We start from the raw sequence: 24,591 nt of genomic DNA, 5'->3' as shown, positions 1-24,591 counted from the left end.
ATGACTCCGCCCAGTTGCGTTGTCCCCCCGCACAGGCGGGGAAACAGCGCCGCGTGGGCGGAGCGGCCGCCAACGGTCGTGGCATGACGGAACCGCTCCGGCATGAGCACACGGCAACCGTGGCTCATGACGGAGCGGTTCCGTCATGAGCGGGGAAGGGGTTAAAGAAAACAATTCAGTCAATGCTCAAGAGAGATTCAGCAGGACCAGTCGAAAGGATTTGCTCTATAATGCTTTATTACATCCCTTGTAAATGAAAGACAGAAACCTACCCGCAAGCCCTCCCCTCCCACCTATAACAACAGGAATTCTAAAATGTTGCTGCATTAACTGGAAAATATAACAGCACACAACATAATTTCAGCAGACACTCTGCTTAGTTAAAATAAAGTAATATATGCATCATTTTAAAATTCAAACTTAAAATCATAGGGTAGGTGTCCTCAACCGCTACGCACAATGAAGAGGTGCTGTTGTGCAACGAGCAGGTAAAGCATTATTACTCAAGAGTGCCCCACGGGGACACCTGTGCAGTCCTCTTCCGATAACCAAGATTTTGGTAACGTATCCTCTTGACTAAGAAAGGACTAACAGAACAAAAACAGGCAGGTCTGCAGGATTAACAGTCTCATGTTAACATGATTTTAGACATTGTCAAAAAGTCTGAATACGCTGGTATTTACAGCAGTGGCAACATCTGTGCACGATGAATGGTATGAAAAGATGCACCCGCTAGGAATTTTAAAAAAATACAAGTAAAACATTTTTACAGGAAAAAAAAACAAAATCAACAAAGGATGCTAATGTGAACATTTCTATACAAAATAAGACTACCACACTGGCTTTCTCCTGTGAACTGCGCTTCTGGGAGTCAGTGTGCATGTGCAGAGGAGTAACTGGAGTGGAAGCACAGTGGAGAGCGGCAGGGTGTTAGAGTACAAGTGCACAATCAATCTCTCTTGAAACGTGCGTATGTGAAAGCAAGACCTCTGGGGGGAGAAGAATGTCCCAACAGCAAGTCAGTGGCTCAAAGCCACAATAATGTCAAACATTTTCTTCATTAGATTCACTTGAACGCTCTATGTCATCACCTATCTTCATATACACACAGGCCCACCGGCACGTGCGACTATCTGGAATTACATCCCTATAGAAGTGTTACCTGTGACATACGTAACCCCTGTGGAGCCGGCCTGTTGCTCCGTCAATAGCATTGACAAGGACAAGATTAGACCTACCAATACTTTTCGGGCACTGGCTTTTCTGCAAAGCTGAAATGTTAACCACATTTTATATTTGAAATGTACTGTACTCTGGAAACTTTCAGGACATACTTTTTGAGTCGTAGTCACATGAGAAGGACTTTTTTCACAGTCATTGTGCCAAGCGCAGAGGATTGTTTTTACATCTCGGCCGGTATGAACCTTGCCCTGAATATACTTTAATAACATCTGATAGAACAGCCTGGAGCTTTGTTCCCAAGCACAATGTGTTGAGGTGCATGGTCCTTCTTCTTTGGCTGCTAGGATAGAACCACATCCATGGATTGTCCGAGCACACACTACACCGAGGAGTGTTCTCCTTTGCATCTCTAGTGGTCGTCAACATCACTTTTGCCCATGGTTTGGTTTTCCCCATTCACAACAAAGTGATTGGAAAGGTGATTGTGGGCACAGGCTTATCTTTTATCTCCCTCATTCCAATCTTTTCTGACCAATGCATTTCTCATGAGGATATGTGGCTTCTAATGAGTGTTATTCTAGTGGTGATTATGTGGTGTGATTTTCCCAATAAGTGCCTTATATTCATTACAATCATCAATTCAACAAGAGCCTAGTGTCTTTAAAACGGATTTCTGTTTGAGATACCTGTACCAAAATAGTCGAAAAGACAGTAATTCCATTGAAAGTAATTCTGGCATTTACAGAGGTATATTGAAGTTGCCTCTTTTGAGAGGTCCTTTATGCGGTGCCAAACTGGAGACAACTGTCTGCGTGAAGCGTCTCTCACCGTAAGCGTAAAAATACACATTCACTCTTGGAGTAGTGCTCCGAGAGAAGTCCCTTCTAACTTGTCTGTCATAGCACAATTTACACCTGGTTTTACATCAGGGTATCAGGCTAAAATTCTGCATTACCGGAATCACAATTTATATATATATATATATAGTTTTCAATACTTGAGCCTTCTGGAACTAGTATGGTAACGTGAGCAGCAACACTGAGAGGACTGTACTTTTTTCTGCACACCATTTGGCATATAAAATAGCCCGGGCTATTTCGGTTTTGTGGCTGGCTCCAGAGGCATTCTTTTGGTAGGTATACAATAATATACTGATTAGTTAAGCAAAAAAAGAAAGCACAGTACATAGGCAGTTTCACTGATGTAATCGTTGCCACATAAGTGTATTTTGCTCTGTTTGGTAACCTTTTTAACAACTATCTCTGTAAGTTGCATGCAGGTGTCATCGCTAGCGTGTCCTTTGATATATTTCCCTCTTCGCTTCAAGAATACTGCGACATTTAGTTTCTGCTGTTCAGTGATGGTTTGTATTTTTGCATTTACACATACATCCTCTGTAGTGCTCAGTTAATAGGCGGAATAGCACAGGATGCACCTGTGTACCAGTATGACCACAGTTCATTATTCTGGGCTTTCATTATTAATCTGACACCCCAGTCATGCATATCTCCCTTTTACTACTCCTGGGTTAAAGGTTCAAGTCTGGCCTTAGATTCTTGAATACAAACACTCTTCAGTACTATTTTTTTCAGACTTGATGCAAGTTTTCTTCCCATCAGCAAAGTGCTATTTTGGAGTGCGGACAATTCCATATTAAAAATGACTCTGTGTAGGGCTTTATTCAGGTCTGAATTCAAACCAGACAAAAGCCTTGCTCAAATAAACATTATTGTTTTTCCTCTCTAGTGTGATTTGAGAATGAGATTTGTGACTGGAAGTACATTTTCATTACAGTATGTACAAATATTCTTCATATATAGGATATCCAACTATAGTGTTTTTGTTCAAATAGGACTGCTCTTTGGGTTCAGGCCTACAAATCTGTCTTCTTCTTGAAGACATGCATGAGGACTATTAACTTTTACCTCAAAATATGTTCTGTTCTGTTCTGGTTCTATTTTCAATGTATCCAGTTCCTCTTTTACAGATTCGTCCTTTTCAGAGATCTGTATTCAACCCTTCATCCCAACACAAAAATGATTGTTTTTGATCATTAAAGCAGTTGCTTAAGTACTTTTAATACTATACCATATGAGAATTTTGGATTGTTTTGCTATTTTTCAAGTCTGGCAAGAAAGCCATAATGACCTAGACCTAAAATCAAGGGACACTTTAGGTCACATTTTTTTTGTTATTTGTGAGAAAGTACTATTTGCTGGGCACAGCGTATAGCTGATGATTCTGGAATAATGAATGTTTTTTGACCACTTAATTTAAATCACTTTGATATCGGCATTGATTCCAATGCTGTAGACTGCTAGGAATGACGTGGTTATGGACAGCATAATTTTTGTATACTCCGGGAATATTTCAACATTTGCTTTAATACTCTGCGGTATTCTTTGCTTGTTTAGACTCAAAAATTTTTTAACATCTCCTTTTGCACGTGTATATGTGGTATTCTTCATATATTTTGAGGTTTCGTGTGTAATGTGGTTTTCTAATGGCAAATTTGGCATTTACATTTTTGCCAACTAGTAACACAGTATCAAAATATTTAGGAAAATATTTTACTGTGTGAATCTCTTCCTTCAGTTGAAATACACTGTAATGTTTTGGTCAGCAACACACAGTAAATGTATAAAGTTCCTAACAGCGTAAACTAAACCCAAAATAACTAATTTTCGTTTACGTAGAAGGTAGAATAAAAGTGGATACAAATAATCTTCCCTGAAATAATCTTTAGTTGGATTATATGATTATCTGTCCTTTCTCACAGTTCAGTGTGGTTTGACATATTTACCATTACATTTAGGCAATTTAATCAAACCTAAGTGAATTCTGCTCATTTCAAGGCATTGGGAAATTAGTAAGTGTGTGATACTATGAAATGCCTTTTTAAAACTGATCCATGGTATTCCGCGATTGCGGCCTTTCTTGCAATTTCATCATAGCTGCATACTCTTCAGTGTGTGTTCTCTGGTGCACGTTAAGATTTCCTTTCTGACTGAAGCTTTTGTCACATTCTCTACACTGATAAGGTCGCTCTCCTGTGTGTATTCGCTTGTGTGTGATCAAACTTGATGAGCTGAGGAAGCCTTTCCCACAATACGGACATGTGTGGAGGTTTTCTCCTGTGTGCATCTGCTGATGTTTCAGCAAGTATGACGCAGAACTAAAACTCTTTCCACACTGGCCGCATGTGTGGTACTTATCCCCTGTGTATTTTTGAGCCTGGCCCATCAGTCCCAATGAGAAACTGAGGCTATCACTCAGATCAATAGACGCATGGGATTGGTCCGTCACAGGCAGCAGTGGGTCCTCATCCGGTGCCTCTATTGGGACCATGGTCTCCAATAAAGCCTTTTTATGTAAGTGTGTCTTTCTGTGTTTGACAAGAGTTCCCTTAAGGCCGAAACTTTTACCACACTCAGTACACTGGAAGGGTTTCTCTGCCCTGTGTCTTATCTTGTGTTTAAGAAGGACTATCTTGTCAGTGAAAATTTCCCCACATTCAGTGCATTGATAATATACAGGTTCTGGTATTTCTGGAATTTCTGGCTCCTCGTTTGCCTGCATTTCTTCTGTATGTATTTTCTGATGTGTAGCAAGATGCTCCTTTCTACCAAAGCTTTTGTCGCAATCATCACACTCATAAGGTCTTTCTCCTGTGTGTGTTCTCTGATGCCGAAAAAGATTCCCCTTTGTACTGAACCTTTTTTCGCAGTCAGAACACTTGTGAGGTCTTTTGCCACCACGTTTTCTCCTCTGGGGCCTATGGAAGCCCATCTTACGACTAATGGTTTCACGGCATTTGGTATTCTTTCTCTGGTGTCTACTAAGATTTGTTTTATACGTAAAGCTTTTGTCACACCTATTACATGGATAAAGGCCTGGTTTGTTTACCTTTTTTACTTTTTCAAACCCGCTACCCGGCCCCAAATGTATCATTTTATGTTGAATTAGATCAATGTTATGCCTGAAACTCTTTTCACATTCATCACAGTCGAAGGGTCCAACCGTTTGCTGTGTTTTTGGTGGATAATCAGGAGTCTTTGAGCTTTTCTGACTACTTTCAGATTCTTCATAGTTATCTAAACTATCTAGTTTAGAGATTCCGTCATATGAAGTGGAATGTGTTGACTGTTTGAAACCGTTTTCAAATGCAGGAGATTGCTCTCTTCCAAGGTCCTCTTCATTTTCTGACCATCGCCGTTTTCTTCCTGAATTTGCTCTTTTCTCAGTTTTCTGCACCACCTTCAGCTTAAGTTTTCCAGTTGAAGTTTCATACAGAGTTGTTTTTTTCGTAGAATTTATTGCATCTTTGCTTTTTTCTTTTCTGGCCTTGGTTCCCTTTCCTGCCAGATAAATAAAAGTTAATGTATGAATATGAATTCAAAGTACTTTTTAACATACTAGTAGTCAACAATTGACTTCCTCCACAAATCCCAAGAGGAACCACAGATGAGCAAATTATAACTTAACATCCACAGCTTTAGTAAAAACATGCCATGGACGTAGATGTAGGCATAACAGAGGCTCTTGAAGTGATACAATAACAGCGGATCACTTTAGTTCACAAAATCAGTCCTTCTGATGAAAATAAATACTTAGGGTAAGCTTTAAGTTTTGGTGGAGCACAGTGTGTCAAGGTGTTTGAAGACGTTGCCTCCGCCGACCTGACGAAATGACGGCAACCGATGTTAGAGATAAGCATTGGCACAGCTGTTATCTCTATTCATCGACAGGAACGCTGTCTCTGGGATTCATTTCAATGTACAAGAAGTTTGGGGGATGACTGCTGTACGTTTAGAAGGCCATTCACCAAACTTTACAATTTTTTAGTTTTTCAGAAACAAACTTCTAAAGCGGGAAAAACAAACAACTAAGAACCTCCCACACCCCGGGGGTTTTCTCCGAGGGAGCTGGGGGGGGGGGGGGGGGGGATATTTTTTTTTAAATTCCTGTCCCTCACAGGCAGGTTTTGATTGGCGGTGACTGACTGGAAATTAAAGACTGCACAGTTTACCCTAAATGCAGGTGAGACGACTGGGACGGTGTAATGTCCTTCCTCTGAAAGACCCTACTGTGCTTGCTGTCAAAGGAAGTTTTCTGTCAACAGAGCAAACTGCAGTTGTTTCAATAGAAAACTTAAGGTTTGAAGTTTCTAAATGAAGTAGGCGGACCCAAGGTTTGTCAGTCAGGGTAATCTGTTGCATTTGCAATGGAGTATCATGTCTGCCAAATTTTAAATCGCCCCTTAGTTTTACATTTTTTTAAATTTCAGTATAATTTTTATGTGACCAATTCAACTCACAGATTGGAAAATCACTGTTCATTACTAAATGTTGCTTTGGATTTTACGTTCTGCACCTTTGAGATTCCTCTATTTTTCAGAAATTATTGTCTGTATGGTTTGAGATAAGTAACTACAGCTACGGATAATGTAAGTTCTACATAATCTTTGAAAGCAAATAATTATGACATTTATTACATAGCTGTCTGTCACGTAAAGAAACATAGCAAACAATAGAAAATAGGCTATCTCACATAAGCATAAAAATAAAAATTTCAAGAGGTGTTGTACATGCTATCATCCTTAACAATAGTCCCTCAGGCGTGATCGGCCATGCAACTAAGGTGAAGTGGTACCTAGCCTACTGCCAACTCTGCCCACACAAAACATGGCATGGATTTTGCAAAGTCCTGTACTTAGGACCTGGACATTACAGTCCTGCTCCCAGATCACACTGGGCATACACTTCAGCTTTGCTCAGCAGACATAAAGTGCCGACCCTCCCCTTTTACCAAGCCATGGTTTGAAGTAATTTACCCCCACAAATTCACCACTTCATGGTCTAGAGCAGAGCCTGAAGACGCATGATTGCAGACCTTGTGCATAGCATCTCCCTCCTGAAGATGCTCAGCATCTCTTTAAAAAAATGCTCAGTCGGATTCCAGTCAAGGAAATTGGGGTGCAGCTCCAAACATGCTCATAATGCTCCTGGGCCTAGGTTTAAGAAGGCCTAGCGCTATGCACCTCTTTTGTAAAGTGGTATAAGTGTGATGTAGTGACCGACCTCGGCCCTGTGCTTTTAGGAGGAGGGAATTGAAGGCAGTGTCCATCTGAGGTAATATACAGGAGATCATGATGATTTTGGTACCGTATAATTTTTAGGAGTGAGCCTGGAAAAGCTATGCATTAAAAATAGCATTACTAAGAGTATCATTAGCAATGAAACTAATATCTTAAGACCTGATTCCCAAAGAAGAGTTTCGAAGCATAATTTACTTCTGAATTTGCATGTTAAAGACAGACGGACTAGTGGAAAAAAGCTAAGGAAAACCAGGCTTTAGACAGGATTGTTTAGCAAATCAAAATTCAGCATTGAATTTAGAAATCAGTCAAAGGAAGAAAACATGACTTTCATGTAACACCAGTTCTAAGACAAGGGTATATTCATCAAATTTATAAGCACAGAATAGTCCCCCCCATGTGCAGGATTTCTGAACACTTTAAAAGGGAGAACACAAAATTCTGTCAGTAAATCAAATGTGAACTGAAAAGGCATCATCTGCTTTAAATTTTTCAGCTATCTTTTAAAAAGCAAATGAATGGCAAAAGGAAAATATTTCTTATCCAGTAAGCATCTGATCTCCGCATGTAGAGCTGTAGATTCACAACCACATAGTCCTGCCAACCAATGTTGGGTCCGGATGTTTGCAAGTTGTTTTCTTCTAAGAGGTCCTTCCAGTCACGAGGCAAGGTGACTTCTCCTTTAGGTAACAACGCACATGGGCATCAACTCCATTGTTAAGATTGTTTCGCCACAGAGGGAGATAATGGAGGAAGTGAGTGTAGAATAGAGATGTCCATGCGTATGTATATAAAGTGAGAACTACAACAGCTAGAAGAGACCGGGGAGGCGGATGGGCGCATGTGAATCTACAGCTCTACATGCCAAAAACAGATGCTTACTGGGTAAGTAACATTATCCGTTTGAGGCATGTGTGCTGCAGATACACATGCTTTGCATAGACTATAAAGCAGTATGCTCCCAAAGCGGTGGCTAACCTGTAGCTGTTGTAGTTGTTTGAAATAGTGTTTTGAGTACGGCCTGGCCTAAATTAGCTTGCTGCCTTGCTAACACATCTACACAATAGTGTTTGGTGAATGTGTGCGGTGTAGACCAAGTTGCTTCCTTACAGATGTCGGCTAGGGGAATATTCCCCAAGAAGGCCAAAGTAGCCCGTATTTTGCGAGTGGAATGTGCTCTAGGGGGTACTGTTAAAGTTCTGCCTGCTTTCGCATAGCATGTTTGTATACATTTGACAATCCATCTAGAAAAAATTGATTAGAAAAGCAACAGCGAGTTGATTTGTTTTGCGAAAGTCTTTTGTTCTTTCTATATAATAAAGTAAAGTTCTTCTAACATCAAGGGTGTGTAGAGCTCGTTCTGCCACTGAATCAGGTTGAGGAAAGAACACAAGCAACTCAACTGATTGATTGATATGAAAGGCAGACACCACTTTAGGTAGAAACTTAGGGTTAGTACGAAGAACCACTTTGTCTCTGTGAAGCTGAAAGAAGGGTTCCTCTAAGGTCAATGCTTGAAGTTCACCAACTTTCCTTAGGGAAGTATTTGCAATGAGGAAAGCAACTTTCCATGATAGAAATTGCAGTTGACACCTATGCATTGGCTCAAAGGGTAGATCCATTAACCGTGTAAGTACTATGTTGAGATTCCACACTGGTACTGGTGGAAGTCTTGGTGGTATTACCATTTTCAATCCTTCCATAAAGGCTTTAATAACTGGTACTTTGAACAGAGACAAGTGTTGTCTATTTTGTAAGTACGCAGCGATTGCAGCTATATGTAATCGGATGGATGTGTAGGATAGTCCAGATTGCTGTAAGTGTAACAAGTAACAGATGATGTTCTGCATGGAATCATCTAGTGGATTGATATTATTATTACAATATATAACAAATCTTTTCCATTTAACTGCATAACATGCTCTTGTAGTAGGTCTACTGGCCTCTTTTAGGATATTCAGACAGCCTGGTGGAAGATTTAGATAACCAAACTCTATGACTTCAGGTGCCATATCGCTAGGTTGAGTTCTTTGGGGTCTGGGTGTCTGATGTCTCCATGCTCTGTGCCAGGAGACTGGAGGTGAGATGCAGCTTTTGGTGTGGAACTACTGACAGCTCCAACAGGGTTGTGAACCAGGGTTGACAAGCCCATGTGTGAGCTATTAGGAATAGTGTGAGGGATGTTTGCCTGAGCATCAGAACTACTAGTGGAACGAGTGGGAGAGGTGGAAAAGCGTAGGCAAATATACCTGACCAGTTCATCCATAGGGCATTGTCCTTGGATAGTGGGTGTGGGAACCTGGAGGCGAAGTTTTGGCATTTTGCGTTTTTTGCTGTTACAAATAGGTCTTTGTGAGGTAATCTCCATTGTTGAAAGTACGGTCGGAAAACCTGGGGATGAAGTTCCCACTCATGGATGTGCTGTCTCTGTCTGCTTAAGAGTTCAGCAATATGAATGTTTACTCCTGGAAGATGTTCGGCTAAGAGATAAATTCTGTGGTGTATGGCCCATTTCCAAATGTTTTGTGCTAGGCGTGACAGTTGGAGAGAATGTGTCCCCCCTGTTTTTGTATGTAATACATTGCTGTCATGTTGTCTGTGCGAACTAGGACAGCTTTGACTATTAGGTAAATTTGGAAGGCTTTCAGCCCTAGAAAGACTGCTAGTAGCTCTAATTGGTTGTTCTTTTTGCTGTTGCCTCCACAAGCCTTGTATTGTGTGATATTGTATGTGAGCACACCAACCAGTCATTGATGCATCTGTCGTTAGTATTGTCTGTGGAACAGGGTCAACGAAGGGCCACCATTTGGACAGATTTTGTGGGTTCCACCACTGCTGAGAGCGATGGGTGCGGCCGTCCACCAACACTAGATCGGTTAGACTACCCTGATTGATTCCACTGACTCGCTAAACATTGTTGAAGGGGACGCTTGTGTGAAGCCTTGCATGAGGTACAATTGTTATGCAAGACGCCATCATTCCCAGCAGTTGCATGAAAACATTAGCTGGTAGTTGGCCTGAAACTGATCGAGAAGAGACTGAATGTAGCGTATTCTGGCTGTATTGGGAGATGCTTGAGCTTTTTGAGTATCTATAGTGGCTCCTTGATAGGATTGTATGTTTGAAGGTTGAAGATGAGACTTCAACACATTCACCGTAAACCCCAGTTGATGGAGCAGGTGAATTGTAGTTTAAATGTGTTGGAGACACTTCTGGTAACTGTTGGGTTTGATGAGCAAATTGTCCAGATAGGGAAAGACATGGACCTGCTGTCTTCTCGGATGGGCTGCCACTTCTGCCAGGCATTTGGTAAATACTCTGGGAGCAGTGGTGACTCCAAATGGTAGTACTTTGAATTGGTAGTGCTGTCCCGCTATCACAGACCTGAGATACTTGCGATGAGCGGGGGGGATTGGAATATGGAAATATGCGTCCTTTAAAAGTCTAGAGTAGCCATAAAGTCGCCTTTTTGTAGAAGTGGGAGTACTTGCTGAAGTGTCACCATGTGGAAATGATTTGACCGTAGGTACTGATTGAGTTCTCTGAGGTCTAGAATAGGTCTCAAAGAGCCGTCCTTCTTGGGAATTAGAAAATACAGGGAGTAAACCCCTGACCCTTGATATTATAGTGGGACTAGTTCCATGGCTTCTTTGAGCACTAGAGACTGTATTACCTGTTTGGGTAGGTGTATATGTTCTGGTGATATTTTGTGAACACGTGGAGGAATGTTTGGAGGATGTTGATAAGCTCTAGCAAATGGCTGGGTCAGAACTGGAATGGCATGGTGAGCAAAAAAACGATGGATTTAGGCCCAGATCTCTGTACTGGGGTGAATGTATGACATGGTTCTGCATTCTGTCCATCAATTGTTCTTTTTGCATTTATCACCCCGAGTGGGACAGGTATGCCCAGACGTGGGTCTCGTGCTCTCCATGCCACTGGAGTCAAGCTATCCTGGCTGATGAGGGCTAAAAGCCCGAAACCGGTCCTAGGATGCTTGTTTCCAGTCCAGGGAGGACCTGGCCTGGCAGTTTGCCTGGACTGTTCCCATTGGGTGCAGGGTCAAGACTGATTTGCATATGGCTGGGTCCAAACTGGAATGGCATGGTGAGCAAAAAAACTATGGATTTAGATCCAGATCTCGGTACTGGGGTGAATGTATGATGTTGTTCTGTATTCCGTCCATCAATTGTTCTTTTTGCAAGCTCTAGACAATAACCATTTTGGATAGTTCCTAACACCCATTTGTCTGTTGTTATTTACTGCCAAATGGGAAGGAACTGTTGAAGACGTCCCCTGACAAGTTAATGATCGGGGGGGGGGGTGAAAGGTAAGTCACTGTTTACTGGAGGAGGCGGAGTTCCGTGGAGCAGTAGCTCTGAACCTGCCTTTACCGTTGTTTCCTCTATATCCTCCTCTGCAGAAACCTCTTGTGGAGGAGGGTTGATTGGTTCCTTTATACGAGGAAGTATTGGCGTCAGAAAATGTATTTTTGGAGCCACCACGGTAAAAGGAGCAACGAAAAGAACCACGGTTAGGAGACTGTAATGCTCCCATAGATTTGGCTAGCTCCATATCTTTTTTCATCTTTTCTAAGACCTGATCTACTTCAGGTCCAAAATAGTGTTGCTTATCAAATGGAGTATTTAGAATAAACTGTTGAACTTCTGGTTTGAAACCAGAAATTCTTAACCAAGCGTGTCTCCTGAGTAACACATTGGTATTCATTTCTCTGTTTGCAGTGTCAGCCGCATCTAAGGCACATCTAATCGATGAATTAGAGACGAGCTTCCCTTCTTGCACTAAATCTTGTACTTTAGCCTTGTGTTCATCTGGGAGATACTGGAGCAGTTGCTCCATTTCATCCCAGTGAGCTCTATCATATCTGGCTAAATGGCCTTGGGTGTTAGCAATACGCCAGCGATGTGCATCATGGGCAGCTACTCCTTTACAAGAATCATCTAGCTGCTTAGATTCTTTGTCTCGAGGGGGAGCATCTTCAGAGGTTTGTGAATTAGCCCTTTTACGAGCGTTAGAAACCACTAAGGAGTCTAAAGGCAACTATCCTTTAATGTATACTGGATCAAATGGAGCCGATTTGTACTTTGTAATTCGAGCTCTGACAGGGTCTTTAAGGAATGCGTTACTTACCCTTAACTGCAGTTATCCAGTATTGGTATCTCTCATAGATTCACATGCCTGAATCATTCCCCGTCGTCGGGATGGGAGTCCCCGGTACATAAATAAAGTAATGTCTCATTAGACATATAGAGTAATAGGCCAAGGGCCACACCTTAGTAACATATCAATGTCCTTTTGTAAAAAAGGACCAAACTTTGGAGTAGAGCCAATCAGCTATCACCACCCTCTGGAACATTCCTGGAAGGAGCTCTAGTCCCTCTAGCACAGTGCTAAGTAGTTGTATCACTGAGAGACCCAAGAGAGTCCTTCCAGGGGAGGTGGGTGGGTTGCATGTGAATCTATGAAAGATACCAATACTGGATAACTGCAGTTACAGGTAAGTAACGCATTCCTTATCCAGTATTAGGGTATCTTTCATAGATTCACATGCCTGAATAAGAGTAGTAAGCAATGATAAGCACATTTCGAATGGTACAGTATATATGAATTCACCAGATAACAACATATCAACGGGAAAATAGAAAGTACCAAAAAGCAATAAAATAGCATAGTAAGAAACGCAATGGAGAAATGTGCGTATAGAAGAAAGGATGGTGGGATGAAAGGAAGGGTTCACCTCTAATGAAATAGGTGACAGAGCACCGCTTGTCCCACTGCAGCGTCTCTCATGAGTTCCTTATCCAGGCAGTAATGCTTGGTAATTGTATGCGGCGTCTTCCATGTTGCCGCTCTGCAAATGTCTGCAATGGGCACACCTGCAAAAAGTGGAATGGGCTCGAACTTTGGAATGCAGGGGCTGCCCCGCTTGCTGGTGACAAAAAGTAATAGCTGCGGAGATCCAGCGAGAGATACTTTGTTTAGTGAGTGGGAGACCTTTCCTAGGTCGACTGTAAGCCACAAAGTGTTGGTTGGATTTGCGGAATGTCTTTGTCTTGTCAATGTAGAATTTTAGGCAGCGTTTAAGATCCAGAGAATTCAGGGTCCTTTCTGCCACTGTTTGAGGATTTGGAAAAAAGGATCGTAACACTATAGGCTCGTTGAGATGGAAGACTGACGGGACCTTAGGTATAAATTTCGGATTTGTGCGTAGTATAACCCTGTCATGTTTGAATTGAAGAAAAGGGTCTCGAATTGAGAAAGCATGAAGTTCACTCACTCACCTTGCCGCGGTAAGGGCTAGAAGGAGCGCTGTTTTCCAGGAGAGATACTTAAGATCAGCTCTGTGTATCGGCTCAAAAGGGTGTTTCATAAGCTGAGCCAGAACTGTGTTGAGTTGCCATGAAGGAGGTAAAGTCTTTACAGGAGGGAATGTCCTAAACAGGCCTTTAAGAAATTGTTTAATCAACCTATTAGATCACAGAGAAGGGCCTGCAAATGATCTCCTGAAACGGGATATTGCTGCCAGATGGACTTTAATGGAGGCATGAGCGAGACCAGAGTTCGCCAGATGGAGAAGGTAAGGCAGTATTTGCTCTGGAGAGGATGAAAGAGGGTGTATTTTGTTTGACTTGCACCAGATACAGAACCTCTTCCATTTTAAGGAATATATTTTGTTAGTACTGTCTGCTCGAGCCCGAGCCAGAACTGCTCTACAGTCCGAAGGTATGTCTAGACCCTGGAACTCTCTGAACTCAGGAGCCAAGCTGATAATCTGAGAGATGCTGGATCCGGATGCTGGACTTGTTGGTTGTTCATTGTGAGAAGAGAGGGAAACAGTTTCAACTGGATCGGCGGTTCCAGGGAGAGAAGGTGAAGCTCCGTGAACCAGTGTTGGCGTGGCCAAGCTGGAGCTATCAGGATGAGCGTGCAAGGTTCCACTTACAATTACCTGAGAACCCTGGGAATCAGGGGAATTGGTGGAAAAGCGTATGCAAAGACGTTGCACCATGCGATCGAAAAGGCATTCCCTAGAGATCCCTTCTGGGGATGCCAGCTTGCTAAGTGTTGGCATTTGGTATAGGTCCAGAAGAGGGGTGCCCCATTGAGAGAATATGCGGTTGAGAGTCCGATGATTCAATTCCCATTTGTGACATGCTGTCTGTTGTCTGCTCAAAGAGTCGGCCAGAACGTTGTGAGTTCCTGGAACGTACTCTGCCCGAAGAGAAATCTTGTGATGGAGCAACCAGTTACAGATTTTTTACGACTCGTGAGATAGTGTTAGAGAGCGAGTCCCTCCCTGCTTGTTTAAATAGTGCATTGTCGTGGTGTTGTCGGTCCTCACAAGCACTAGTGAATTTCTGATCCGTGGTAGGAATGCCAGAAGAGCGAGATAAACCGCTCGTAGCTCCAGGAGATTTATGTGGAGTTTTCTTTCAGAAAGGGACCATTTCCAGCTGATCTGGAGTTCTTGGAGGAAAGCTCCCCAACCTTCCAGGGACGCATCTGTTGTGATGGTATGTGGAGAAGCAGAAAGCAAGAAAGGCAAGCCTTGAGAAAGGTTCTGAGGGCAAATCCACCACCGCAGAGCCTTGATCATCTGAGGGGTCACGCGGATGACATCGTCAAATGATCCCGTACATTGGACCCATTGAGCTGATAGCGCCTCTTGAAGAGGGCGCATGTGAAGGCGACAGTGTGGAACTAGTAGAATGCAGGAAGACATCATCCCGAGCAGGGATTTGAAAAGGCGCACTGTAAGAGACTTTTTGGATCGTATGCGAATCGCCAAGGAAAGAAGCTTGTCTCTTCGCTCTTGTGAGGGAAACGCTTTCTTATGGGTCGTGTCGAGAGTAGCACCCAGGAAAGTTATACGCTGGGAAGGTCAGAGGACGGACTTGTCCTGATTGAGAGGGAGCCCCAAGCGATCGAAAAGCCGTAGACAGGCGTCGGAAGACCTGGACGCGCCTTCTAGAGTGGGTGCTTTGACGAGCCAGTCGTCCAGATATGGAAAGACCTGATGGTGTTGTTGTCTGAGATATGAGGCAACCGGAGAAAGGCATTTTGTAAAAATGCGTGGCGCCGATTTGAGTCTGAACGGTAGGACACGGAATTGGTAATGTCTGCCCGCTACTGCGAATCTCAAAAATTTTATTCCGATGGATAGGGATGGGAAAATAGGCATCCTGAAGGTCTAAAGACACCATGTAGTCGTTCGCATTGAGAAGTTGCAGTACGTCCTGGATGGTAACCATACAAAACGACTGCTTTTTAAAGAATTTGTTGAGACTTCTCAAGTCTAAAATTGGCCTCCATTTCTTCTCCTTTTTGCGTACCACGAAAAAACGGGAGTAAAATCCCTTCCCCCTTTGACGAAGAGGAACTCTTTCTATAGCTCCCTTCTGGAGCATAAGTGAAAGTTCCAGGAGTAGAGCACGTACATTTTTGTAAGGCATAGGTCGGGAAGGGGTTTGGGGAGGAATTTGAATGAACTCTAGTGAATGTCCGAATTGAACTAGTTGCAGTACCCAACGGTCCGTTGTTATTTGTTTCCAATTTTTTAGGAAGTGGGAAATTCTTCCTCCAACCTTTGAGGGCGGAGAGGAGATTGGAAAGTCATTGTCGCCAAGCAGCGTCTTTCTGTCGACCTCCTTTGCCACGAAAAGAGGACTTAGTGTAGGTTGATTGGTGCTGTTGACGTTGCTGGTATTGTGGCCGATATTGCTGATTGGAAGAATAGGAAGATCGGTGTTGGTAATCATCTCTTGCAGATATTTGTCCTCTTCCTCTTGAGCCCCGAAAAGGTGGGTTCTTGAATTTAAGGATACCCAAAGCTCTAGCTGTGTCGGTATCCTTTTTTATACCCTGAAGAGCTTCATCAATGTGTTTTCCGGAAAGAAGCTGACCATCATAGGGCATGTCCAAAACTTTTGTTTGCACTTCCGGTTGGAATGAAGTCGCCTTCAACCAACCCTGGCACCGTAGTACAGCTGCGCCAGCCAGTTGGCGAAATTCAGTAGAGGCGATATCCATCGCACAGTCTATTATCTCGGATGCAGAACGTTCGCCCTCCAGCAAGATCTTTTTTGCTTTTTCCTTTGAGTCATTTGGCAAGGCCGCAAGATATGGAGCAATATCTGCCCACATCTGCCTGTTATAGCGTCCTAACAGTGCCGAGGAATTGGATGCACGCACTGTTAATGCGGACATTGAAGAGAAACGTTTTCCGAAATTATCAAGCCGTCTACCGTCTTTGTCCGGAGGAGCGGTCAGCAGAGCGGAAGGATTTTTCGATTTCCTCTAAGCAGCTTGTGTGATGACTGAGTCTGGTTTGGGATGTCCGGGTAGGCAAGTTGGAGCAGTATCTGGAGCTCTGTATTTTGTATCCAGACGAGGCAATACTGGGGGCACCGAGGAGGGGTTTTGCATTATTTTAACACCCTGATCCCATATATAATCTATAATAGGGATAGATCTGACTGATTTTTTAAAGGGCTCTTTAAAATCATAGAGGAAGCAATCCTGCTGGTGTGAAGGCATAGGTATTTGGAAACGCTGCACCGCTCTTTCCACTATGTTGTGAAATCCCCCAATGTCCTCGGAAGGGGAGTCACCTTGAGCGGGCACGGGAAAGCTGGACAGGGGAGTAAATAATCGTCCCACTCATCACGAGTAGATTGGGAATCTTGAAGTTCCCCTTCCTCATGTGGATCCTCCTCCTCATCGTCTGTAGAAAGCGGAGGTGGTGAAGTGACAGGCTCAGACTGCAAATTTAAAGGTGTAGGCTGCGGTCTTGGCGGTGGAGACACAGCTGGAGGCGGAGACGTTGCAGAAGTGGGAAATCTCTGCTTATAGTCCGTAATGAGGAATTGCAGATCAGACACTAAAGATGCAGGTAGACAAACCATGGGAGGTGGAGGCGGATGGCATTCTTCAGGATAAACTGCCCGATCCTCCTGTACTTGATCCTCATAGTCTGAACTGTCCTGATACTTGACGTTAAGTTGAGATGGGCTTGTCGCCGTCCTAAACATACTGCCATCATCAGAATCTTCTGCCTCCAAAAGGTGTGCTGGAGGAAATAGCTGGACCCTACTAGGGGAAGTCAGGGCCGGCGTCAACGTATGTTTTGTGATCTTCAGATGTACGCACGTACTTTTTAGATTGTAATCCGCTGTCGTCGACGCGCCCGTCGACGGTGTAGTCTTCGACGGTGAAGCGTCGACGGGCACCATGGTAGACGGAGTTCCCGTCGATGGAGCCGCCGTCGACGGTGTTGTCGTCGTTGATGGAGTTTTCGTCGACGGTGCTATCGTCGACGGAGTCTTCGTCGACGATGAAGTGGTTGTCGACGGGATAGTCTTCGCAGCGTCGACGGTAGTTTGGACGTCGACGATGACTTCTTTATCTTAAGCGTCGACGAGACAGACCTACCGGCCGTCGACGATGGAGTCGTCGTAGTCGACGTGGATAATGAAGAAGACGCGACAGAAGTCACACACAAGGCTGTAGATGGAGATTTCCTCGTCGTCGAGGCCACCGTCGACGAGGCCGTCGTCGACGGGGTAGAAGAAGGCTTTTTGAAGGTGTGAAGAACCTCCTGAGGAGAAACCTTCGCTGAAAGAGCCTTGGGAAGTATCTCTGAAGGCTTTTTATGCGCCTTCTTTTGAGGTGGCTGCGACGAAGGGCCTGGAGAAGCCTTCCTCGGTCTTTTCTGAGAGGACTGAGAAGATAAGGGAGAGCCCTCACTCTCCTCAGAAGACAGTACTTGTTCTTTGTCTTTAAGCCGCTGCAGCCAAATTAAGAGGCGTCCCTCACGATCTTTGGGGGTCTTTGAGGAAAAGGTACGACATACCTTACAGGCCTTTGAGGAGTGATCCGGATAAAGGCAGTAGAGACAATCCTTGTGCTGGTCATACACATGAAGTCTCTTTTCTCCACAGGAAGCACAAAGCCGAAAAAGGCGTTTCTTTGGAGTATCTGCCATGAAGAACTGGAGAACTTCCCCCCGAAGATGGAAAATTGAAGTAAGAAGCACTGGAAATCCAAAAATAAGGAAAGCTGATCAGAGATCAGAGGAGACTCCCTTAGCACGAAGTGCAGTAGAAATTCTGAGGGACTAGAGCTCCTTCCAGGAAGGTTACAGAGGGTGGTGATAGCTGATTGGCTCTACTCCAACGTTTGGTCCTTTTTTACAAAAGGACATGGATATGTTACTACGGTGAGGCCCTTGGCCTATTACTCTATATGTCTAATGAGGCATTACTTTATTTATGTACCGGGGACACCCATCCCGACGACGGGAAATGATTCAGGCATGTGAATCTATGAAAGAAACCCTAATACTGGATAAATATATAATCTACATGTCTCATCATGCCCTTAATCATGGGTAGAGACTGGGTAGACTTGTGTGTGCTGCCTAATGTTTCAAATAAGAAATCTTCCTCAAGTGATTCTTTGTGCAATTGTACTCCATGGTACTGAGCAGCTCTAGCCAACAGTTCTAAATACCCTACATTATCATCAGGAGGGGAAGGCTTTGTAGGGTAAAGATCTGTGTCATTATCTGCCAGCTGGCCAAAATTGTATTCCCTCCAGGGGTCTACTGGTAATTGATTATGTTCCTCATCTACATCATCTAAATTATCTTCATGATAATCATCAGGCTGTGAGGGTGGAGAGCCCTGCGGTGTAGTAGGCAATGGCTATAGTGTAGGAGGAGGTGGTGGTGGTGGTGGTGTAGGGGAACGTATTGGAAGAGGAGGAGGAGAAGGATTAGTTTCTTCTTGGAAGAAGTATATGGAATATCCTCAGACTCTGGTTTATGCTTTTGAGGCAGTTTAGTGAGCAGACATCCTGTATCTGGATAGATGTACAGTACTTTTTGTCTAGGATCTGTTTTGGGAGGTGGAAAGTCAAAAATCTGATCCTGTGTTCTCGGAGGAACGTCTTTCGATTTCGGCACAGACGATTTCGGTACCGGAATATATTGCCCTTTTGGTGCGGAAGGTTTTGGCTTCGAAGACAGTTTGGAATTGGGTGTCGAATGTTTCGGCTCCGAAGCATATTTCGGCTTTGAGCTCCCTGGTTTCGGCTCCCACCCTGTTTTAGGTCGACTGGGTCCGGAACCAGAAGGCTTGACTACTTGTTCCTGTGCCGGACCCGAAGGCGGGGGCGTTAGAAATATCGTCTTGGTGCCGACCGTGACCCGAAGGTAGGGGTGGCACCAAAGCCTTATGTTTGAAAGAATTTGGATTTTGGGGCAAGAGGTGTTCTGTACTCACGTGACCTTTGTCTTGGCCCAATGGTATGTTCTCTTCTATCTCCGAGTCAGTTTCAGGCACTGAGATGGGCTGCTCCTCCCTATCCTCTTCCGCACCTGGTGCGTCGAATTCCTCCTGCTCGGACACTTCGCCGAAGATATCCGGCGTATATTCGACATTCTGGCTCCGCTTTTCAAGACGTTGAGACCGACGATCGCGGAGAGTTTTTTTTTATCAAAATGATCTGCATGCGTCGCAGTCCTGTTCGTTGTGCTTGGGGGACAAGCCCAAGTTGCACACTTTGTGCGAGTCGCTGTGCGGGTACTTCGCATGGCACAGAGGACATAATTTGAATGGAGTTTGTTCCATCGACTGCAAGGTGGACCGACGCGGTCAGGCCAGACGGCCTTCCATAAGTTTCCCGATCGAAATTGAAGTTTTTGCTCCACCGTAACGTACGCGGAGAAGTGGGATACGTGTATGAAAACAATACCGTTGAGGGTAGAATGGATTGCGCACCGAGGGCAACCCGAAGAACGGCTTCGAACCGGAGCGCAGTAATTCACGTTCAAACCCGATGGTGGATACAAACAATCTAACAATCGAGTCATTAACCATGCGCGCTGTTACCGAATGGAGGAGTCACCTTACCTCGTGACTGGAAGGACTTCTTTGAAGAAACACAACTTGCAAACATCGGGACCCAACACTAGATGGCAGGAGTATGCAAAGCATGTGATCTACAGCACACATGCCCCAAACAACTTAAAACCCAGCTAAATGGTTCGCTGAGTTGAGGACAGAGTAATTTAGTCATGTGGGGGGCTCAACTTGATGTATATTTCCTCAAGCTGTGCTCCCTGCACTAGCTCTGGTTGGCAAACACTGCCGTCAAGTGTCTAATGAACAATGATTGACTCTGCAGGATGTGATGCATCAAAGGAACCTGGACGATGCATGTGCCCCAGATGTACAGCTGTGATGTTACCCCAGATTTAGAGAGGCAGCGTCAGGTTACAAAGCTAGAGTCAGAAGCAGGAGTTTCCAGGGTGGGTTCTTAGTATGAACACGTCTCTTCAGACATTCACTAGTTTTAGACAACAATATTCAATCAGCAGTAGACAATACTTAACATATGTTTTCTTGGGGAGGCAACTTGACCAGCCTGGGGATGCGGTGTACCAGAGTTCCAAATACATAATGTTGTGAGTCTACTCTTCAAGGTGGGAGGAGCTATGAAAGTCATTCTAGCATTCTTGCTATTCAGTGTATGGGATCATAACCATGACTTGGCTGGAACTATTCAGGAACAAGCAAAGAGTGGGCCTGAGTAGACAGATAACAGAAATGGAATATTCTGTACCCCGAGTTTCCCGGCCAAGGTCTCCATAAATGTTAGACTCAAACTGATACAACATACCTGACACCAAAATGCTTAAACCACATATTACAGAGGATACCGGACACTTGTCCATACGCAACATGGCTCTGCAGGACTTGCACCATATGTTATTGACATACCCCTCTGCGATCGACAGAGGACTCATAATTTGCTAAGCAGAACATTTTAACATCTAAAGAGAAGCCAAAAAGTCTTCCTACAATTCATACTTGGTGGACTTTGCTCACCAGTTGTTGCTCGTTCTGACTCTTTCTCCTTCTCAGAAGGGGTTTCTTCATCAAGTAGAATAATCAAGGGAGGGACAAGTGGACCTGTAAAAATAAATGTATTAGGGTTACAAGTACACAAACCGAAAAATCACAATTTAAAAGGAAAATTAACTATGTGGGAAGATAATCTTGAGAACCAATTTGACCTTGGAGTTTTGTCACATTATCCCAGTCTTTGCAAATTAAAGTGCTGGGAGGCTGATCATCAAGGTATTTTTAGGTCTCGCCCAGCGAACGCTGCGCATGCCCTGCTTCGCCTTGGCGAGACTCTATTGTTGTCGGTTTGGTGCACTAAGGGAGACAAAACATGTGCGCGCCCGGACAGGTGATGTGCATGCGCATGGCGTCTCCTCACACGCTCCCACCGCGCGCTTAATTTAGCTTTCAGTACATGTGCGCGCCCGCATTGTGGCTCCTTTTTGGCTCTCGTGCTCCCATCGCGCGTTCTCACGCTCCCATCGTGCGCTCACACGCTCCCATCGCGCGCTTGATTTAGCTTTTAGTTACTGTTTCTCTGCCCCTCTTGCGCGCTTGATTTACAGGGACTGAGTGCAAAACATAAGGATATCACTTCTTCCTTATGGTCTTAACTCGTGGTGCTTATCCTCCGCCACGCGCTCTCTTATGCCACCTATTCTCATATTGTAGCTTCGCCTCGCCTTTCACTCTGCCCCGCACTCTATGCTTCCACTTAACCTCATGTTTTTCACTGCCCATGCCTGCCCCTGTGCTCTACACTCTGTCGTAGCAGCCCCGATTCCACACGCCACATTTTCGAGGTGCCCTGTGCAGATCTGCCTCAGTGCGTTGCACACAGCGCTCACGTACTTCCTACCTGCCGAAGGAGAGGCGGCGTGATACGTGGAAACCTGTGACCGTCAGGACACGGAGATCGCAGCAGCCGGAACATTAACCCAGTCTGCTATCTTACAGCCAAGCAATCAACCCAGACAGGCCTGTCATAGTCTGAATGCAGGAAGAGAACAGTGAACGCTTCGTGCACCTCTATTCCGTTTCACGGCTCAAAAATGAAGAAGCACAAAGGACGATGGAATAAAACAGACGCTAGGCAAGAGGACATCAGAGGGTTCAACTTCTCGAAGATAATAAATAACACATAAGATACCTTCTTTCTCACGTCCTCTCGGGGTCCATGGGGGCACAGCGCCTGTACATACATACAGGTGACGTATCAAAATAACTTTTTCACCGGTATGTGCGAGGCTGCCAAGAGCGGGAGGAAGGGAGGCAGGCGTGTGGAAATAGTCACCTCCCAATTATTATCAAAGGACATATACGCTCACCGTGACACTCTCGCGGGGGGCACGCCCCCTTCCGGACGGTGTCCTATTGCAGGCCTTGTCCCTTTGAATGAACAGTCAGACCCTCCTCTCAGGCCTCTGGCAAGTTCAACAATCACAGACATGAACTGCCTGCCTATCGCAAAGTGTGGCCCGTTCCCGAAGGACAGCCTTGTCTGAAAGTGTGCGAAGGGCGTGTAAGCTGAACCATTAAACGCCAGGGTTACCTTATTTTGAAGGGCAGTATAACTAGAATATAGGTTGTGGCAAAATAGCAGGCTCACCTTCTGCATAATGACAAGGATTGTGGGGATGTTTATTTGTATTTATATAGCGCTTACTACCCTTACCTTGGCAACACTGCCACCTCTTTAAATGTCCCACTACAGTAATCAACATGAGCCGCAATTTAAACAACCTCCGATCCCTTTGACCGAGAAATTTTTTGTTAAAATCTGTAATTATGAAGGTACACACAATGATGGCTTGTGTGATGAGCGCGTCAATAAATATTACAAATTTCGGTGGGAAAAGGCCATGACTGCACAATGACGTAATTGCGTTTTTCCCCCAGTGAAACTGAACATATTTCACCAAAGTAACGGGGTCATCGCTAAAGGCACACCAGGAATGAAGGCACAGGCATTAGGCGTGGCTGTGCCTACACGTCCGGAGCAGGGCACCGCTGTGCAGCATGGTGGGCACGCTCAATGGGCGTGCTGGCGTGAATGGGTCGTGGTTGAGTGTGTGCAGCCCAGAGATGCCTTTTCACGTGTCTCCTCCGCCCTTAGTGGTGTGCTCGGCCAAGGCGGCTACCGAGCTACCGTGGTATGCGCCTTCCATGTCTCACACCGATCTATTTGTTACCGGTCCACTGGGGTGGGGAGAACGTCTACACCCTATGCTACACCCTGCACCCATCAAGGAATATTAGACCGAATACCCAACATGCATACAACAAAGTGCAGACACACCTTAACAAGCATTTGCAATGCAATATGTCTCGCAGTAACGTGTGTTTAAGCTATTGGCATTGTAAATGACAATGCCTTTTATTTATGTTTTTAAAACGAAAACAAAAATAAAAGGCATTGTTATTTGCAATGTCAATAGCTGAAACTTGCGTAACTGCGAGACCTATTGCATTGCAAATGCTTGTTTTTCTACTTTTGAGCAATGGTTCTCAGGAGTCACATCTGTCCAATCACAACAAAACTGAGTGGGCACAGATTGTTGAACAACTTACAGGCATACACATGTTCTATGCATAAGCACAGATGCACAACAACTTTTTAATTAGCTAATGTTAGTTTTAGAACAATACAATTCCGTTTGTTCAGTTTCGCAGTTTTCACCCCACAGTCTCTCAAATTGTTAACAATGAGTAAAATGTATGGAAAAGATTGGTCATGCATGTTGTGTACAATTTTCCTCTGGGTTTTAGGGTGTTGGTGATCACTGGGTTCATCTAAACCAGATTTCTCCTATTTGAACTTTACCCCGCCGGCATGGCTACTGCTCATGTTTTGTTTAGCTGTGTAAATATATCGACTGTTTCAAATCATATTAATGTTTTTACAACACTTATTATGTACCCAATAGTTTTTTACCACTGTGCTACCCTACTCTTGCCTAAAATTGCGTGAACCAGGTTAATCAAAAAAGAGAAAATGTTTTGCAACTTCTGAATAATCACAAAATTAGCCTATTCTTCATAACTCTAAGGTATTTCAAGTTTTTTGTTTTTTTTTACAAAATCTAGGAAACATGGACTGTAATAGAAGTCATTCCTGGTCACAAAAACTGTATAATTTTAGACACACTCTTTTGAGACCACAAGTAAATATGCTGGTGCTATATAAAATATCCTAATTAAACCTTAACATGTGGTTCCATTTTTAAAAGTGGTTTCTGGGGTCACTTTCATGCAGGGAAACTGCTGACCTAATACAGGGGTACTGGAGATATCATTTTTTAAAACATTTTAAGCAAAAATAGCACCAAAAAGAACAAGCGCTAATGATAGTCAATTGTTGTGGAAGGCAAAGTTCCTGAG

The 24,591-nt window shown here is 44.1% G+C and overlaps 1 protein-coding gene across 1 annotated transcript in view; it reads right to left on the bottom strand.

Moving 5' to 3' along the window:
* Positions 1-219: 219 nt before the first annotated feature.
* LOC146813084 (uncharacterized) overlaps positions 220-24,591 on the bottom strand; it is a 122,203-nt gene continuing 97,831 nt past the window's right edge. Inside the window, exons 8-9 of the mRNA XM_085620069.1 lie at positions 21,193-21,276; positions 220-5,540 (exon numbers count right to left, since the gene is read on the bottom strand). Coding sequence (XP_085476195.1) covers positions 4,081-5,540; positions 21,193-21,276 — 1,544 coding nt within the window. The 3' untranslated portion in view covers positions 220-4,080. The remainder of the gene's footprint in view (positions 5,541-21,192; positions 21,277-24,591) is intronic.

Source organism: Triturus cristatus, chromosome 7 (genome assembly GCF_964204655.1).
Source record: "Triturus cristatus chromosome 7, aTriCri1.1, whole genome shotgun sequence".
Lineage (NCBI taxonomy): Eukaryota > Metazoa > Chordata > Amphibia > Caudata > Salamandridae > Triturus > Triturus cristatus.
The sequence above is the reverse complement of the archived record's forward strand: the minus strand, read 5'-3'. Positions and strand labels throughout refer to the sequence as shown.